The 19,650-nt window shown below is 46.2% G+C and overlaps 1 protein-coding gene across 3 annotated transcripts in view; it reads right to left on the reverse strand.

The window, feature by feature from the left end:
• CMTM7 (CKLF like MARVEL transmembrane domain containing 7) overlaps positions 1–19,650 on the reverse strand; it is a 39,553-nt gene that overhangs the window by 4,766 nt on the left and 15,137 nt on the right. Inside the window, exon 1 of one of the 3 annotated variants that reach the window (XM_069960399.1) lies at positions 19,120–19,203. The exons of 1 other annotated variant lie outside the window; for it this stretch is intronic. In XM_069960399.1, the coding sequence (XP_069816500.1) occupies positions 19,120–19,158 (39 nt within the window). In that variant the 5' untranslated portion in view covers positions 19,159–19,203. Of the gene's footprint in view, positions 1–14,466; positions 14,668–19,119; positions 19,204–19,650 lie in introns of those variants that run through there. One more of the 3 variants, XM_069960398.1, reaches the window with a different exon arrangement.

Consider the following 19,650-nt stretch of genomic DNA (forward strand, 5'->3'; position numbering starts at 1 on the left):
ACCCTTTTAAAAGTGAAGTTGGGGGTTGAACATTTTTTTCAAAAGAGCCGTGATATGTTCCCACTACAAGATGGGAACCCACTACAGCCACTGACTCCCCAGCTCTTTTTTAAAAGAAAAAAATTACACTGGACTTCTCCTTTAAAGCGAATTGGTACCGGACGCCACCCACCCCTAACCACGGCATGTCCGGTCCCGGACTCTGCCTTTCTCCTGGGGTCGGTATTATGCTAAAAACAAGTTTTATTCTGGGGGTATGGCAAGGTGGAGTGTCAATGAGGTAGAGCCTAGGGCACCTGTGCCCTAGGCCTGCAGCGCCGCCTTACTTCCCCAGCTCTCTTCTTTTTCGGCATGCCCCTGGGCTGAATGGAGGCGACAGGTACTACAGGCCTAGAGCATATATGCTCTTGGCCCTGCCTCATTGACCCCCCACCTTGCCGCGCTGCCAGAATAAAACTCGTTTTAGCACAATATCGGCCCCAGGAGCATAGCAGACCTTGGGACCGGACATGACGTGGTGGAAGCTAGAAAACTGTACCAGCAATTAAGGGTAGGTGGCAGCCGGTACAGATTTGCTTTAACCCCCCCGCGCAAACGGGCGTAAGTCTACGCCCGATGTTTCCCTGATCACTGTGTTCTCACACACTGCGATCAGGGAAGATGGCCTGCTATAATGTAAAGTAGGCCATCTCTGCTCGTCGGCACGGGGGGTGATTAACACCCCCCCCGTGCCGACGATCGCTGCTATCGGCTGATCAATACAGATCAGCCAATAGCAGCTGAATACAGCTTTGACCATTAGTGTACTGGGAAAAGATGGCACCAGTGCCACCCCCACGATCGCCGTGATAGGCCGGCCAGTACCGGACGGCCCATCACGGCGATCAAACTGTTAAAAAACAGTGTTGCCGGGTTCTGTACCCCTCAGCTAGTTAGCTGAGGGGTGCAGAACAGGTGTGTGTGGTGTAGGTGCACCATACTCACCTGATCCCGGCGTCCGGAGCGTGATCTGCGGTCCGCGGCGTCCTCGGCGCGACTTCCGGGTTAGGTCGGGTCCAGCGTCGGGTCTTCGTCAATTTCCGGGAATACTCGGGTCTTCGGGCTTTGGCGGGCCTCGGCCATCTCCGGCAGCTCCATTCTACTGCTCCCTAGTGGCTGATCAGTGAATATTATTCACTGATCAGTTGCTTTAGGTTAAAAAGATTTTTTTTTATTATTTATTTTCTAACGCCGCTGAGTGCTGATCAGCATGGCACGTAAGTGCGCCGCTGATCAGCAACTCCTCCTTTTTGGCGTAGGGGCGTTTTTTCCCCCTATATCCTACTGCCACTGGCTTCTGATAAGTGCCGCACATCAGCAACAACTTTCTTGGCGTAGGTATATTATTTTCTTACTGTCAAAAAAACTTTAAAAACACTACATTACACCAAACTACATGAAATAAAGTTTTACACTACACCACTACACATTTACATACCCCATATACTAGTCCCCATATAAAAATGACCCCCAGGGTGTTTTCGGCGTCAGACGCATACGTTATTATTGCCTCTGACACCGAAACAGCCAGTGAGGATGAATGGGGGGGATCCTTTTTTCCTCCATTCATTCTCATCATCCAGTGACGTGTCTGGGAATAGCGTAGCGTACGCTGCCCCCCAGACGCGTCTTTTCCGCCAGTACCGCCCCAATAAGAGATGACGGTATGGCGTGAAATTCTCCAAACTCTGTGAGAGTACCTCAGGGTACACTTACAGATTTAGGGTACGTGCACACTGCGGAATGGCGAAGGATAACCCTTTGTGCATTCCGCAGCTGGCACCCACCGGCGGACTGATGCGGGCGCGTGTCTCCACCCGTGTCATAGACTCCATTCTATGCACAGGCGGATTCCATTGTCTGTCCAAAGACAGAATTTATAATTATGAAAAATATTGGATTACAATAAAATCTCTGCACAGAAAATTAAAATTTTCAAATTTACACACTTAGCTTTTATTTCTGTGACTCCCCTAAAGGGTTAAAAAACCTCTCCAAGATGGCGCCGTCCCCGACTCAGGCAGACTTAATCAGCAGAGCGCCTATCACACTGATCAATGCTATGCCTATGGCTGATGAAGCGCACATGCGTGCGAAATGGCCGTCATGTGTGTGGTTTACATGTAGGATTTTGATGTCTGCTGTCCTTTGATGTACTTATGTATGATTTTACCTATGATGAAATAAAGAAGTGTCGCAACGATCCAGTGAGTGCCCTCAACTTTCTACTACATTTGTCCTATATATATTATGTCTACTTTGAGAGGTGCACCCCGGGACGAACTGATTGCAGTCTTCATTGTGTCTAAGGTTGTATAAAGATTGCAGTGAGTAGTGCCGGTGAACATTCTAAGACTTTGTGTATAATCAAAAAATTGTATGTAAGTCCCAAGGGGACTTAAAATGTGTAAAAGAAAAAAAGGTAAAATGTCTTTATAAATACCCCAAAACCCCTCCCCCAATAAAAGTTTAAATTACCCCCCTTTCCCATTATATAAATAAAACATATAAAAAGAAATAAACATATAATATACCGTAGCGTGTGTAATTGTGCGATCTATTAAAATATAACAATTGTCATCACGAATGGCTTAGACGAAAAGAGGGGGAAAGTGCCAGGTTTACCGATTTTTTGTTACTATATTATATATTACATATATAAATATTATATTACATATATTACATTATATATACACTATCGTTCAAAAGTTCGGGGTCACCCAACCAATTTTGTGTTTTCCATGAAAAGTCACACTTCTTCACCACCATACGTTGTGAAATGAATAGAAAATTGACAAGGTTAGAAATAATGATTTGTATTTGAAATAACATCTCAATGGGTTTCAGATCTGGTGACTGCCCTGGCCACTCCATTACCGATAGAATACCAGCTGCCTGCTTCTGCTGTAAATAGTTCTTGCACAATTTGGAGGTGTGTTTAGGGTCATTGTCCTGTTGTAGGATGAAATTGGCTCCAATAAAGCGCTGTCCACTGGGTCTGGCATGGCGTTGCAAAATTGAGTGATAGCCTTCCTTATTCAGAATCCCTTTTACCCTGTACAAATCTCCCACCTTACCAGCACCAAAGCAACCCCAGACCATCACATTACCTCCACCATGTTTAACAGATGGCGTCAGGCATTCTTCCAGCATCTTTTCATTTGTTCTGTGTCTCACAAACGTTCTTTTTTTGTCATCCAAACACCTCAAACTTGGATTCATCCGTCCACAACACTTTTTTCCAGTCTTCCTCTGTCCAATGTCTGTCTTCTTTTGCCCATCTTAATCTTTTTCTTTTATTGGCCAGTCTCAGATATGGCTTTTTCTTTGCCACTCTGCCCTGAAGGCCAAAATCCCGCAGCCGCCTCTTCACTGTAGATGTTGACACTGGTGTTTTGCGGGTACTATTTAACCCCTTAAGGACAGAGCCAATTTCGATTTTTGCGTTTTCGTTTTTTCCTCCTTGTGCTTAAAAGGCCATAGCACTTGTATTTTTCCACCTAGAAACCCGAATGAGCCCTTATTTTTTGCGTCACTAATTGTACTTTGCAATGACAGGCTGAATTTTTGCATAAAGTACACTGCGAAACCAGAAAAAAATTCAAAGTGTGGTGAAATTGAAAAAAAAAACAACGCATTTTGTTTATTTGGAGGAAATGTGTTTTTACGCCATTCGCGTGGGGTAAAACTGACTTGTTATGCATGTTCCTCAAGTCGTTACGATTAAAACGATATGTAACATGTATAACTTATATTGTATCTGATGGCCTGTAAAAAATTCAAACCATTGTCAACAAATATACGTCACTTAAAATCGCTCCATTCCCAGGCTTATAGCGCTTTTATCCTTTGGTCTATGGGGCTGTGTGAGGTGTCATTTTTTGCGCCATGATGTGTTCTTTCTATTGGTACCTTGATTGCGCATATACGACTTTTTGATCGCTTTTTATTACAATTTTTCTGGATTTGATGCAACCAAAAATGCGCAATTTTGCACTTTGGGATTTTTTTGCGCTGACGCCATTTACCGTGCGAGATCAGGAATGTGATAAATTAATAGTTTGGGCGATTACGCACGCGGCGATAGCAAACATGTTTATTTATTTGTTTACTTTTATTAATAACCTGGGAAAAGGGGGGTGATTCAGACTTTTATTAGGGGAGGGGGCTTTTTACTATTAACAACCCTTTTTTTTTTAAACTTTTACACTTATACTAGAAGCCTCCCTAGGGGACTTCTAGTATAAGTGCACTGATCTCTCATAGAGATCTCTGCAGCATAGATATGCTGCAGAGATCCATGAGATAGGCACTCGTTTACTTCCGGCTGCTGCAGCGCGGCCCCGCTCTGAACGTCCCTAACGGCATCAGGGCGTAAATATACATCCTATGTCGTTAAGGGGTTAATGAAGATGCCAGTTGGGGACCTGTAAGGCGTCTGTTTCTCAAACTAGAGACTCTAATGTGCTTATCTTCTTGCTAAGTTGTGCAACGCGGCCTCCAACTTCTTTTTCTACTCTGGTTAGAGCCTGTTTGTGCTGTCCTCTGAAGGGAGTAGTACACACCGTTGTAGGAAATCTTTAATTTTCTCTCTTTCTGGCCATTTTGAGCGTTTAATTGACCCCACAAATGTGATGCTCCAGAAACACAATCTGCTCAAAGGAAGGTCAGTTTTGTAGCTTCTGTAACGAGCTAGACTGTTTTCAGATGTGTAAACATGATTGCACAAGGGTTTTCTAATCATCAATTAGCCTTCTGAGCCAATGAGCAAACACATTGTACCATTAGAGTGATAGTTGCTGGAAATGGGCCTCTATACACCTATGTAGATATTGCACCAAAAACCAGACATTAGCAGCTAGAATAGTCATTTACCACATTAGCAATGTATAGAGTGTATTTGTTTAAAGTTAGGACTAGTTTAAAGTTATCTTCATTGAAAAGTACAGTGCTTTTCCTTCTAAAATAAGGACATTTCAATGTGACCCCAAACTTTTTAACGGTAGTGTATATAAAAAAAAAAAAAAAAAAAGTATAAAAAGTGATCAAAACGTCCGATCTTAACACATATAGTATTAATAAAAACTAGAGATCATAGCGGAAAAAAAGGATTTAATAAAAAAATATATATAACATTAATATATATGTGTAAACCTGCATGTGGTGGTGTTCGGACTGACCTATAAAATAATAGTATCATGTTGCTTTTACCATATAGTGCATTATGTAGACACATGAACCCCCGAACGTTACCATATTTCATACTTTTTTACAATTTTACCAATTTCAAAATAATATTTTTGGGGTTCCATCATACATGTTATAGTAGAATAAAAGATGCCATTACAAAGTACAACTACTCTGGTAAAAAAACAAGCCCTTACATGGCCTTGTAGATAGAAAACTGAAAGTGCTAGAGCTCATAGAAGGGGAGGAGGGAAAAACGAAAACACAAAAATGAAAATTTGCATGGTTCACTGGGTCATTTTGGGCCTGGTCCTCAAAGGGTTAAGTAGCCAGGCTGGGCAAATGATACTTGTATCTTTCATGCAATCACTTTTTTGGTGCGTTTACACAGAAAGATTATCTGACAGATTTGAAGCCAAAACCAGGAACAGACTATAAACAGAGATTAGGTCATAAAGGAAAGCCTGAGATTTCTCCTCTTTTTAAATCCACTCCTGGCTTTGGCTTCAAATCTTTGGCAGATAATCTTTCTGTGTAAACGCACCATTAAATGAGCCAATTATTGGGCAAAAGAGCAACGCCCATGTGAAAAAAAAATCAGCCTAATTTCACATCCATTTCTGGCTGTTTTCATTAATCACAATAAAAACCTGAATGTGTGAACATACCATTACGCTGTGTAACAATTAGACTGTTATTTATAGCCCACAGTATGTGTAAAAGAGGCTTCTGGGGAACTTCTGGCAGTTCCTCTTCTAACAGCTAGAGAGCCAGTTATATACTTATGGTGCGCATTTCGTAACTTCAGACATCAATGTGCATCCTACACAGACTACTGACCATGTTTGTAAATGACAGATATATTAATAGCGGAACACAAGTTCAGCACAGAGGAAGTGTGCAAATGGTCTAACATCACTATCTCATGGTCAGTGCAACCATCATTTTATGCAGAAATTCTTAAAATTGCTTCTATATCTATACATCATGTGAGACTCTCTCAGTAATACCATGAATAGTATCAATCTATTGAAACAGATCTGTCGCTATACGATAAGGAGACAGCTACACTTTTCTAATTTGGTCTAATAGGAGAGCTGAACATAGTCTAATAGGAGATCCAAGTAACTATTACACAGCAGCAAGATTAACGAGACTATCACCCCTCTCTTCTTGAACTACAATAACTGGTAAATATTTTAAATGGGCACTGTCACTAAGAAACTCCTGACATGTTGAAGTCCGTGCTTAGTGCTTTCTCTCTCAGCTCTGAGCTACGTGACTGATATGAACTCTCAATGTAAGTTGATAGGACCACAACATTTTAGTTACAATCAGCATAGTGTGTCACAATTATAGTTTCAAGTGATAGAAAAAGTGTCTCCAGCCAGATGGGGGTAACATTTATAACAATAATAGACACTCTGTATACACTATGGCCAGGATTCCTTGCAGCCGCAGAGGAAACTGACACGTCAGTTTTGTGCAGCCGCTATTCATTGAATAGCGGACACACAAGACTGGCAGAGCAGACAATGTAAAGTGTGCGGCTCCGGACGCACTTTACATTGTGTGCAATGGTAAATTGGAATGCGGGCACACCCATATATGCCCACATTCCAATTCAAAAGAAATGAAGTTCATCCGGACAGTATTGCAGTAACGGCCGGGATGAACTTCAATGACAACCAGCCGTTCTGTGACACGGCCGTATCACACATTGTGTGAACCTGGCCTTTATATGTACGTCTTTTAATGTCTTGTTTTTTGTAATGTATGTTGTCACTTACGTTTGTCTGTTTGTAACTGACAGTAAACGTCTCAGCGTACACAAAACTGCAATCATGGACTTGTTGACAAGTAGCTATGACAACCACTGACGTCATTGAGAGAGCCGCAGGTTGTGCGCTACATGTCGGTCATTTGTGCCCATGTGTATTAGGCAGTTGAGAAAGGCGTGTAATGCCGAAAGGCGTCCCGTCTGTATTTGTGTGCACTTCTATGTAAAGTTCCAATAAATAAATTTATACTGGAAGCATGGGCGGTACTATTACCATAGCAGCAATAGCAACTGCTATGGGGCCTGTCGCATCAGGGGGCATGGTGGCCCACTCCTGCAATACACTGGGCCCCCTGAGCTGTCATCATTTGCAGCACCCAGTGGCCGAGCGGGCTTTCAGGTATAGATATACGTGTATTCCTGGTAGGTTTAAATTCTTTTATTATAGATTTAGCAACCACATCTGCTGGAAGTTTATTCCAAGCATCTACCACTCTTTCAGTAAAGTAATATTTTCTAGTGTTACTTCTGATCTTTCTCCAAACTAACCTCTCACTGTGTCCACTTTTTCTTGGGTTCAGTTTTTTTTTTTTTACTAAAAACACTTTAGAACTAGAGATGAGGGAACCTCGCATGCTCAAGTCCATCCGAAACCCGAATGTTCGGCATTTGATTAGCGGGGGCTGCTGAACTTGGATAAAGCCCTAAGGCTATGTGGAAATCATGGATATAGTCATTGGCTGTATCCATGTTTTCCAGACAACCTTAGAGCTTTATCCAAGTTCAGCAGCCCCCGCTAATCAAATACCGAACGTTCGGGTTCGGATGGACTTGAACCCGAACCCGGTTCGCTCATCTCTATTTAGAACCTTATTTAGTCCTTTAACATACTTAAAGGTTTTGATCATGTCCCCCCTTTCTCTTCTTTTCTCCAGAGTATACAGATTCAGATCCGTAATCATTCATAAATTGTAGAGGAAACTGAGGAATCTCTATGGAGTGAAAGCGTATACTCCTTATACATCCATATAGGATATTTCTTGGTTGGAAGACATGTATATACTGGAGGGGTTTTCCACTTGGAGAGATGCAGGCCTTAGAAAATCATTCACCGATATGATGGAGGTCAGATAAAACATTTACCAGTTAAAACGTTTGGACCACTTACAAAATGAATATGCTTTGCCGCACAGTCAATTTTATAAATACCTGCAATTGTGCCACGCTTGAGAGGCGGAGGGTGAGGTGCTGACATCTAGGGTATCTCCCCCCAATGAACATAGCGCATAACTCAGAATCCACCGGGGGCTTCATTTCTTGCCTGTACCAGCATATTTACTCTAAATATCTGGAGACATTTCCCATGACATAAGGGAAAAGTAAGAGGGGGGACAGCAGGAAGGCCTAAAGATGACACCCAACACCGGTTATCTCATCTGTACCTGCTGTACCGCGTGTATCGTACACCTCAAATCCTATTCTGCAGAGACTCACCTCTTTGCAATAGATGTCATACACAAGGGAGGCATTCTCCGAATGTTCCAATACTGGGGGTGGGAGGGGGGTTAACGTCGGCCATACATAGAGCTTATTCAGTAGAACTACAGCAATCCCCACTGGTTTATATTTTGGGATACATAGACAATCTGGCCATTGATGTCTGTGAGCAAATAGCAGTTGCATCTTTTTAATGGCACCAAGGTAAATTGCTAAGCATTGGCTGCAAGAGGAACCTCCCACTGTGACAGAGTTTATAGGAAAAGTCAACTGGTTGATTAGTAATAGAAAGGCATACGTATGAAAGGAGAAAAGCAATTGCTAAATTCAACTAAATCTGGAATTAATGGCTGGATGCTCCTGGCCTAGCGCCCCCAGGTTCCCGCACATGATTTCCACTAACATCAGTCGTATAGATCCTATATTACAGGTTCTTTATCTGATATCTGCATTCACCATGCTTTCATATACACTGGCTAGTTTTTTTTTATGTAGCTTTTTTTCTTATGTATATTTTGGGTTGTACACAAGTATTGTTAAGGCTATGTTCACACAACGTAAAACTACGGACGTAGTTCTCGCCGCAGAACTACGCCGTAGTTTTGCGGTGTGTAACAAAGCCTTATGTGCAATGGGATCCCGGCCGGAGCGTACACACATCGTATGCGCTCCGTCCGGGATCCCATGCGTCGCCGAAAAAAAAAATGGCAGGTTAGTTTTCTGCGGCTGGAATTCAGTGGATTCCAGACGCAGAAAGACCTGTCAGTTCACACAGTTAAGCGAGTGGCTCCGGCCGCTCGCTTCACTGTGGGCTATGGGAAGCTCTGATGTGGGCGCGCGCTGATGCGCCCGCATCAGAGCTCCGCGTCTGGGAAGATCACCTGGCCAGATGATCCGGCCATTCCGTGACGTTGTGTGAACATAGCCTAAAACTGTATCTTGCTATGTTTCACAGATAAAGGGACATTCTCGATCAAATGACAGTGAATGGGTGTTGGGGGGGGGGGGGGTCAAGGTTTGAGAGGGTATGCCCTTTCTGGGGGTTTTCTTGTTAAAGTTTAAAAAATTAAACATTTTTTAAGAAAATGTTAACCACCTAATCTGTTACGCAGGACGCAGTCCCAGCGCCCCCAGTGCACTGCTTATTTTGCACCTCATAACATGACTTAATGAATATGCAAGCGGCTGAATTAGTTACATTGCTCCTGGCCTGTTGCCTCTTCATTAGGCGACACCTTAAGCAGGCAGGGAAAGAGGTGCACTGGGGAAGCTGGGACCACCTCTCGTGTACTAGTCTAGGTTGTTAGCATATTTGGAATTTCCAGCATATCTTCTGAACCGGACCCTGGATTGTGGCTAAGATCTGGACTTTACAAGGGGTATTCCTATCTCAGCTAGGTTTTCCCTATCCATAGCAGATCACTGGGGGGTTTTCAGTGAGGATCACCACTGCTTCTATATTCTATGTGACTGCCACTTAACTTATTGTGCTGAGCTTGCTAAGAGCTCCATTCATTACAACGAATTTGCGCCCCTGATCTCATTCTCAGGTGGGGGTCCCCGTGACCAGAACCCCAGCGATTATCTTGTTTTCCCTGATCCTATGGATAAGAAATAGCAAGCTTAGATGGGAATACCACTTTAAATGATGGCAAGTCCATGTTTTACCTGCAATGATTGATGAATTGCACGTGCTTGCCACAGTCACTACACGGATAACTGTGGTTATACCCTTCCAGTATATGGCTGGGGGGGTAAATGGCTGCCTTGCTCCACCTAACTTACAGCAAAACACAAGTCAACGCAGAAAGTAAATCACAGCAAACATATTACTCCTGTAAACATGAGAAACACAGACCACAGATCCTCCCAGGAGTCACGAGGATACTTGCCAGGGAACTGTGTAACGTAGTATATAACAGAATAAATAACACAGAAGCTGCACAAAAAGGGCCTTCATTCTGCAACCCGATCCGTCTCCGGTGAAAAGAAACTGTACTGCTTGTATCTGTTAGGGAGGGTCAGCTCTCCGGCTTCAGCCACGACGGCTCAACCACAGTACTGCAGGCCAGTGAACACGCCAGGCCAAGTACCCCCTACACTAAAGTACCCCTGGGGTTATGACAATCCACTGTGCTACCTATAAATGGCACAGCATGAAGACAGTAGAAATACCCCTAGAGATTGGGCACAGAACCCCTGGGGTACACATCTAACAGGTTGTTAACTACACTGTACAATATTATGTATAAGTGAGTTAACAAACTACAAAAACACTACATTTGCATGTTAGGCTTCGCAGGAACACTACATGTTTTTCTCTCATTTCTCTCAATAGGATGTGTGGTTTTATATACTGATTTACTAAGATAGTTCACAATGTAAGTTGTTGCATACATATTCTTTGCCACAGATTTGAAACGTCCCTTACAGAGACATTTACCTTGTGTAGTAACCACCGAGGCAAAATGGGGCCACAGCCCAACATTTATAATATCTCCAGTGTGTACAGGAGTGTAAGGATCAGGAGTCAGGATCAGGTACTACTTCTTATGGCTGTGCTGCTTCTTTCTGGCTGGTATATTAGGTGTAAGGACAAACACTGCATAGTACTGTGGAACAATGCACATATACCTGACAGAATACAGATGCGGCACATGTATGGGGAGTCGCTAAGGCCATATCAGGGAACCTGCCCCTCTATTAGCTTCCATGGTGCAGGTGCAGGATATCAACACAGGGCTTGGCGCCATTAGAGTCCACTACGTCAATCCAGTGGGAGCATAATGGAAGGGAGGGGGAGAGGGGTTACTGATATACACTGATATAGGCCGGGTTCACACAAGCGTATGGGAATACATCCATAATACAGACGTCAGATGAAATCTCCCCAGTATTTCATCATTACTTCAGTTATGTATCTGTATTACTGACTGCCATCTTCTAGACGGAAAGAAAGATGATAAAGGAAATAAGGATAAAATATGAATGCAATACAGACTGACTACCTAAATGTGCTCTCCAGTTTGGGTAATCCTATAACATTAAACTGATCACAAAGTGCCCCCCTATAAGGACCACCAGTGATCAGCTGTAATTTAAGGGGAGACCTGAAGTTTGCACCACCACATGGTAAAATGGAATTAGGGTAAGCGCACACTACAGAATACGCACAGAGACTTCAAGCAGATTCCGCCACGCAGCCTGTGCTTAAAGCTCCGCCCCTCCCATAGACTCAATGATATTCGCCGGCGAATCCCGCCATCCACCCAGAGAACTGACATGTCAATTCTTTGTTAGGGTCCTTTTACACACACATATATCTGACTGCTTATTGAAGCCAAAGCCAGGAACAGACCACAAATAGAGACCAGGTCATAAAGGAAAGACTGAGGTTTCTCCTCTTTTTAAATCTATTCCTAGCTTTGTCTTTAAAAATCTGTCAGATAAATCTGTGTGTGTAAAATGACCCTTAGTAAAGAAGAGCTGATGATCCTGAACAGAGGATCCCCCTAAACTCTAAATTTCATTAAAAAGTATTTGCACAACCCAGATAACTGCTAAGGGTTTTTTCCTGAATTAGGGAAACACACGGCTACTTAGAGTGGCTCTTGTCTTTGGAAGAAAGTGGACATCTCTCTAATCCTGGATAACTCCTCTCTGCACACATTGTGGCTCTTAAAGAATAACTTGTGGCTGATAACTGTTGGACCATGATGATCTGTTATGACCCCATAATACTTCCATTCCCATCAGATGTCTAGAAAACCCCTCAAGCTTTGTGTTATTTCTGGGTCTGACATGCTCCGAAACCTGAGCGCAGTATTACAGCTCTCCATGCAATTTGCATCCTACCACCCTCTTCAGAATCATCCCCCGTAACATAGAACAGGTGGCACAGTCACCGCAAAGGAAAATGTCTTAAAGGAGAACATGAATCACAGCAAGTAGTTTCCACAACAGACTGATGTGACATCCTATTATGCTGTCCTAGCCAGAATATAATAAAACATGCAAAACACCACAAAAATGTATTGGTATGTAGTGGTGTGTTTACACAGAGAGATTTATCTGTCAGATTTTTGAAGCCAAAGCCAGGAATGGATTTGAAAAGAAGAGAAATCTCAGTCTTTCCTTTATGACCTATTCTCTGTTTAGGCTAGATTCCCATGTAACAGATCCGCAACGGATTTCACGCTATTACTCCATGTAATAAATACAACGATCAGCCGATGACAACGATCATCGGCTGATCGTTGATATAGGTTTGGACCTATTTTCGTCGGGCGCCGTCTGTGCACCGCTACATGCAATAGCGGTGCGCAGCCCGCGACTGACAATATACATTACCTATTCACGTTCCAGGGCTGCTGCTGCGGTCTTCAAGCCACTCTGAAGTTAGAGCGTGCGGGACCCGTGGAGAAGACCGCAGCAGCAGCCCTGGAACGTGGATAAGTAATGTATATAGTTAAGCAAGGGCTGCAAGGACATCGGTAACAATGTCCCTGCAGCCCTTGCTTAACGATTATCGGGCCGTGTAATAAGTCCAGTAAACGAGCGGCGATCTAGCAGATCGCTGCTCATTTACAGGTATTATCAGGCCCCCATCGGCCCGTGTAATACCACCATTAGGGTTACATACTTGCAGCGGAATTGTCATCCCACTTTGAGTATGTAAACGCCACCCCTCTTAACCCGCAGCCACCTGGTGTATACATTACCAATCCGTGCTCCGGCCTCCTCCTGTGGCTCCCGGCATCCTGACACTCCGCCCAGCCAATTAGTGCACTGTCTTGCTGCTTCCTACTGATTGGCTTAGCAGGACATCAGGAAGCCGTGAGCCACAGGAGGAGGCCGGACCCCGGACCAGGTTATATATGCACCGGGCCGCTGCGGGTTAAGGGGGACAGCGTTTACATACTCGCCAGTGGGATAAAAATTCCACTGCGGATCTGTTGGGTGTGAATCTCTCCTAAACAGAGAACAGGTCCTAAAGGAAAGATTAAGATTTCTCCTCTTTTCAGAATCATTCCTGGCTTTGGCTTCAATAATCTGTCAGATAAATCTCTCTGTGTAAACCATAAAGCTTGGGTCCACATGTCACAGCCACTGTACAATAAGCAGGCCAGGGAGCACCAAAGTAATTATATAGGTACTGAGCAAGTATATTATAGTTATTCTCTATCAATATCATCGGAGCCTAAGGGCCCTATTACACGGGACGATTATCGTGCGAAAAACGTTAAATCGTTCACATTTAAACGATAATCGTTCTGTGTAATTGCAGGCAAATATCGAAAAATTTTTGAATGTCGTTGATCGTTTATTTAGATCTGAACCTAAAAAAAAATTGTTAATCGTTCGCTGTAATTCCACGTTTGTTCGCTCAAGTTCCGCGTTTTTCCACAAATCGTTCAGTGTAATAGCACATTGCCCATTGTTTTTCTGGGATCAGAAGGAATAAACGATCATAGTGGCGATTGTAACTAACGATTATCGTTCTGTGTAATATGGTGAACGATTTCAGGTTAACGATAAACAATCTTGTTTGCGATCGTTAGTCGTTAAAAATCGCTGTAATAGACCCTAAATATCCTTGAGCCACAGACACACACACACAAATACTGTGGCTACTCTGCAAAGGCCATACTCTCCCCTATGTGTATATCATCCTGTCTGCCATGACTGTGATATATAGCTGAAACATGGAGGATTTACAAGAAAAGTATAAATAAAGATTTACTTTAGGAAACTGGGGAGCGTCTTTGTTAGCAATGTGCCAACCACAGATGCCCCCAGTCTGCCAGCTGACACTCAGCACAGCGCCCCCTCCTGTCTGCTGGCGGATGGGAAAACTTTGGCTGAAGCTACAAGTGGTTTTGCTGAGTCCTGTCCTATATGTAGAAGTGACTGCCGGCCCCGGGCACACAGCAGGGTAACACCACACACACATCCGTCCTTACCGCCTGGCACAGCTTGAGGTAGGCGCCGGTGGAGCGGGGGTAGCCTCGGTCTATGAGCCCCGGAGTGCCGGGCTGCACGTTACTGCTGCTGGACGTGGTCCGGATCACCGTCACACTGTGCTGGGACATGATGCTGCCGCTCGCCCCGGTCCTCTATGGGATGCGGGCGGGAGAGCGGCGGGCGGATGCGGGGCTGCACTACGGAGGGGCCGGCGCTGACTCCACAGCTGCTCCGCCCGAGGGCAGCCCCCTTCCTGTGCTCCCCCACCGCACACGCCGCCGCCATCTCCTCGGCTCCGTGCTGTACGGTGATGGAGGGCAATGTCAGTATATGTTATCAGAAGAAGTCCTGCAAGGAAGACAGATTACTAAGACATCTCCCCCGGAGTGCCCCCATAGAGTGTCAGAGTGCCCCCATAGAGTGTCAGAGTGCCCCCATAGAGTGTCAGCGCTCCCATAGAGTGTCAGAGTGCCCCATAGAGTGTCAGAGTGCCCCAATAAAGTGTCAGAGCCCCCATAGAGTGTCAGAGTGCCCCAATAGAGTGTCAGAGCCCCCATAGAGTGTCAGAGTGCCCCAATAAAGTGTCAGAGCCCCCATAGAGTGTCAGAGTGCCCCAATAGAGTGTCAGAGCCCCCATAGAGTGTCAGAGTGCCCCAATAGAGTGTCAGAGCCCCCATAGAGTGTCAGAGTGCCCCAATAGAGTGTCAGAGCTCCTATAGAGTGTCAGAGTGCCCCATAGAGTGTCAGAGTGCCCCCATAGAGTGTCAGAGTGCCCCCATAGAGTGTCAGAGTTCTCCCTATCCCCAGAGTGCCCCCATAGAGTGTCACAGTGCTCCCTACCCCCAGAGTGCCCCCATAGAGTGTCAGAGTTCTCCCTATCCCCAGAGTGCCCCCATAGAGTGTCACAGTGCTCCCTACCCCCAGAGTGCCCCCATAGAGTGTCACAGTGCTCCCTACTCCAATAGTGCCCCCATAGAGTGTCAAAGTGTGCCCATAGAGTGTCAGTGCCCCCATAGAGTGTCAGAGTGCCCCAATAGAGTGTCAGCGCTCCCATAGAGTGTCAGAGTGCATCAAATGGGGTGTCAGAGTGCGCCCATAGAGTGTGAGTACGCCCATAGAGTGTCAGAGTGCGCCCTACCCCCAGAGTGCCCCCATAGAGTGTCAGAGTGCGCCCTACCCCCAGAGTGCCCCCATAGAGTGTCAGAGTGCGCCCTACCCCCAGAGTGCCCCCATAGAGTGTCAGAGTGGGACCTACCCTTAAAGTGCCCCCACAGAGTGTCAGAGTGGGCCCTAGCCCCAGAAAGTCCCCATAGAGTGTGAAAGTGCGACCTACCCCCAGAGTGCTCCGATAGAGTGTCAGAGTGCCCCCATAGAGTGTCAAAGTGTGCCTTACCCCCAGAGTGCCCCCATAGAGTGTCAGAGTGCACCCTACCCCCAGAGTGCCCCATAGAGCATCAGAGAGCACCCTACCCCCAGAGTTCCCCCATAGAGTGTCAGAGTGCGCCCTACCCCCAGAGTGCCCCCATAGCGTGTCAGAGTGCACCCTACCCCCAGAAAGTACCCAAAGAGTGTCAGAGTGCTCCCTACCCCCAGAGTGCCCCCATAGAGTGTCAGAGTGCACCCTACCCCCAGAGTGCCCCATAGAGTCTCAGAGTGCACCCTACCCCCAGAGTGCCCCATAGAGTCTCAGAGTGCTCCCTACCCCCAGAGTGCCCCTATAGAGTTTCAGAGTGCCCCAATAGTGTCACAGTGCTTTTTACTCCTAGAGTGCCCCCAACAGAGTGTCAGAGTGTAAGTGAAAGTGCGACCTACCCCCAGAGTGCCCCCAACAGAGTGTCAGAGTGCTCCCTACCCCCAGAATGCCCCCATAGAGTGTCAGAGTGCATCAAATGGGGTGTCAGAGTGCGCCCATAGAGTGTCAGAGTGTGCCCATAGAGTTTCAGTGCTCCCATAGAGTGTCAGAGTGCATCAAATGGGGTGCCAGAGTGCCCCAATAGAGTGTCAGAGTGCCCCAATAGAGTGTCAGTGCTCCCATAGAGTGTCAGAGTGTCCCCATAGAGTGTCAGAGTGCATCCATAGAGTGTGAGTGCGTCAGAGTGCTCCCTACCCCCAGAATGCCCCCATAGAGTGTCAGAGTGTGCCCTACCCCCAGAGTGCCCCCATAGAGTGTCAGAGTGTGCCCTACCCCCAGAGTGCCCCATAGAGCGTCAGAGTGCGCCCTACCCCCAGGGTCCCCCCATAGAGTGTCAGAGTGCACCCTTCCCCCAGAGTGCCCCCATAGAGTGTCAGAGTGCGCCCTACCCCCAGAGTGCCCCCATAGCGTGTCAGAGTGCACCCTACCCCCAGAAAGTACCCAAAGAGTGTCAGAGTGCTCCCTACCCCCAGAGTGCCCCCATAGAGTGTCAGAGTGCACCCTACCCCCAGAGTGCCCCATAGAGTCTCAGAGTGCACCCTACCCCCAGAGTGCCCCATAGAGTCTCAGAGTGCTCCCTACCCCCAGAGTGCCCCTATAGAGTTTCAGAGTGCCCCAATAGTGTCACAGTGCTTTTTACTCCTAGAGTGCCCCCAACAGAGTGTCAGAGTGTAAGTGAAAGTGCGACCTACCCCCAGAGTGCCCCCAACAGAGTGTCAGAGTGCTCCCTACCCCCAGAATGCCCCCATAGAGTGTCAGAGTGCATCAAATGGGGTGTCAGAGTGCGCCCATAGAGTGTCAGAGTGTGCCCATAGAGTTTCAGTGCTCCCATAGAGTGTCAGAGTGCATCAAATGGGGTGCCAGAGTGCCCCAATAGAGTGTCAGAGTGCCCCAATAGAGTGTCAGTGCTCCCATAGAGTGTCAGAGTGTCCCCATAGAGTGTCAGAGTGCATCCATAGAGTGTGAGTGCGTCAGAGTGCTCCCTACCCCCAGAATGCCCCCATAGAGTGTCAGAGTGTGCCCTACCCCCAGAGTGCCCCCATAGAGTGTCAGAGTGTGCCCTACCCCCAGAGTGCCCCATAGAGCGTCAGAGTGCGCCCTACCCCCAGGGTCCCCCCATAGAGTGTCAGAGTGCACCCTTCCCCCAGAGTGCCCCCATAGAGTGTTAGAGTGCGCCCTACCCCCAGAAAGTACCCATAGAGTGTCAGAGTGCTCTCTACCCCCAGAGTGCCCCCATAGAGTGTCAGAGTGCACCCTACCCCCAGAGTGCCCCTATAGAGTGTCAGAGTGCACCCTACCCCCAGAGTGCCCCCATAGAGTGTCAGAGTGCCCCAATAGAGTGTCACAGTGCTCCCTACTCCTAGAGTGCCCCCATAGAGTGTCAGAGTGCTCCCTACTCCAATAGTGCCCCCATAGAGTGTCAGAGTGCATCAAATGGGGTGTCAGAGTGTGCCCATAGAATTTCAGTGCTCCCATAGAGTGTCAGAGTGCCCCCATAGAGTGTCAGAGTGCGTCAAATGGGGTGTCAGAGTGCCCCAATAGAGTGTCAGAGTTCCCCAATAGTGTCAGAGTGCCCCAAAAAAAGTGTCAGTGCTCCCATAGAGTGTCAGAGTTCATCAAATGGGGTGTCAGAGTGCGCCCATAGAGTGTGAGTGCGCCCATAGAGTGTCAGAGTGCGCCCTACCCCCAGAGTTCCCCCATAGAGTGTCAGAGTGCTCCCTACCCCCAGAGTGCCCCCATAGAGTGTCAGAGTGCACCCTACCCCCAGAGTGCCCCCATAGAGTGTCAGAGTGCTCCCTACCCCCAGAGTGCCCCCATAGCGTGTCAGAGTGCACCCTACCCCCAGAGTGCCCCCATAGAGTGTCAGAGTGCTCCCTACCCCCAGAGTGCCCCCATACAGTGTCAGAATGCGCCCTAGCCCCAGAAAGTCCCAATAGAGTGTCAGAGTGCGAACTACCCCCAGAGTGCCCAGATAGTGTCAGGGTGCGACCTACCCCGAGTGCCCCCATAGAGTGTCAAAGTGCTCCCTACCCACAGTGCGCCCTAGCCCCAGAGTGTCCACATAGAGTGTCAGAGTGTGACCTACCCCCGAGTGTCCCCTACCCCCAGAGTGCCCTTATGAAGTGTCAGCGTGCGCCCCAGAGGAATGCCCCCATACTGTTAGAACATCACCAAGCCTTGAATTGCTGATACAGTGTCAGATTACATTTGTTGGAAGGAGCTGAACTACTGTATGTACTGTATGTATGTTTTGACACATTAAGTGGAAAGAGGAACAATGCTATTACAACATATTACACTTCCCACTTGATATCTCAGGCTAGCTTTTGTAAGAAATCTTTTATATTTATATAGATGTATAGTCATTTTGGTAAACATTCTATATTGTATATATGTTACAATTGCCTGGTTGTCAAACATTAGGATTGGTTGATACTGTTCTCACCACATCCTATATGACAGTAAGTGATACTGGATAGAAACTATTGTTTTTCAAGTCATGAGCATACACAACAATTTGTTTTAATATAAAGAAAAAATTAAAGGGGTTATCTTGTGAAGACAATATTTCAATTGCGGCAAAAAAAAAAAAAACCTGCAACTCTCTTCAGTGATCACTACAGCACCATCTGGAGTGAGGGTTGTTAGCTTCTTTTCAAACAATCCCAGAGGGTATACAAATTCCCTATCTTTTCCCCTTTTAACCCCCCACCAGGAAGTGAAGTAAACTCATTCTCACCTGATGACTGTTGACGCCAGGCTGCTCTGTGGAAGCCATTTTGTGACAGTGACATCATTAAGAGGGAGGCGGGTCTAAGCCCTTTTAAGCCAGCCTCCCTTTATCAGATCATTCAGGATGCTTAGCTTTGATTGGCTGACCAAGCTGTAAGCTATCTAACAGTTTTACAGAGTCAGTTAGACATCACAGGTGACAAAGTGTATTATAAGAAAGCTCAAACCAGGAAGTAAAGAAAAAATGAAGACACCAACTGGAGCTTCAGGGACCTACAAACAGCGAGAAATTCAAATGGGAGACAGACTCAGTAGGGATGGTAAGTGGGAAAACTATGTTTATGATTGATTTTTTTTAACCCCTTTAAGCTCTTTGTGACCAGCCTACCTTCTTATCTATGGGACACGACTAATTCCCTTAAACGATTAGAGGGCATAATTGATGTGAAGGCCCTTCATACTTTAGTTTACCATGAACTCGGTATAGTTTATTGTGAGATTTGTCCTCACAAGAAATTTCTTCCTGTTCGAGCAGAGG

Source organism: Dendropsophus ebraccatus, chromosome 2 (assembly GCF_027789765.1).
Source record: "Dendropsophus ebraccatus isolate aDenEbr1 chromosome 2, aDenEbr1.pat, whole genome shotgun sequence".
Lineage (NCBI taxonomy): Eukaryota > Metazoa > Chordata > Amphibia > Anura > Hylidae > Dendropsophus > Dendropsophus ebraccatus.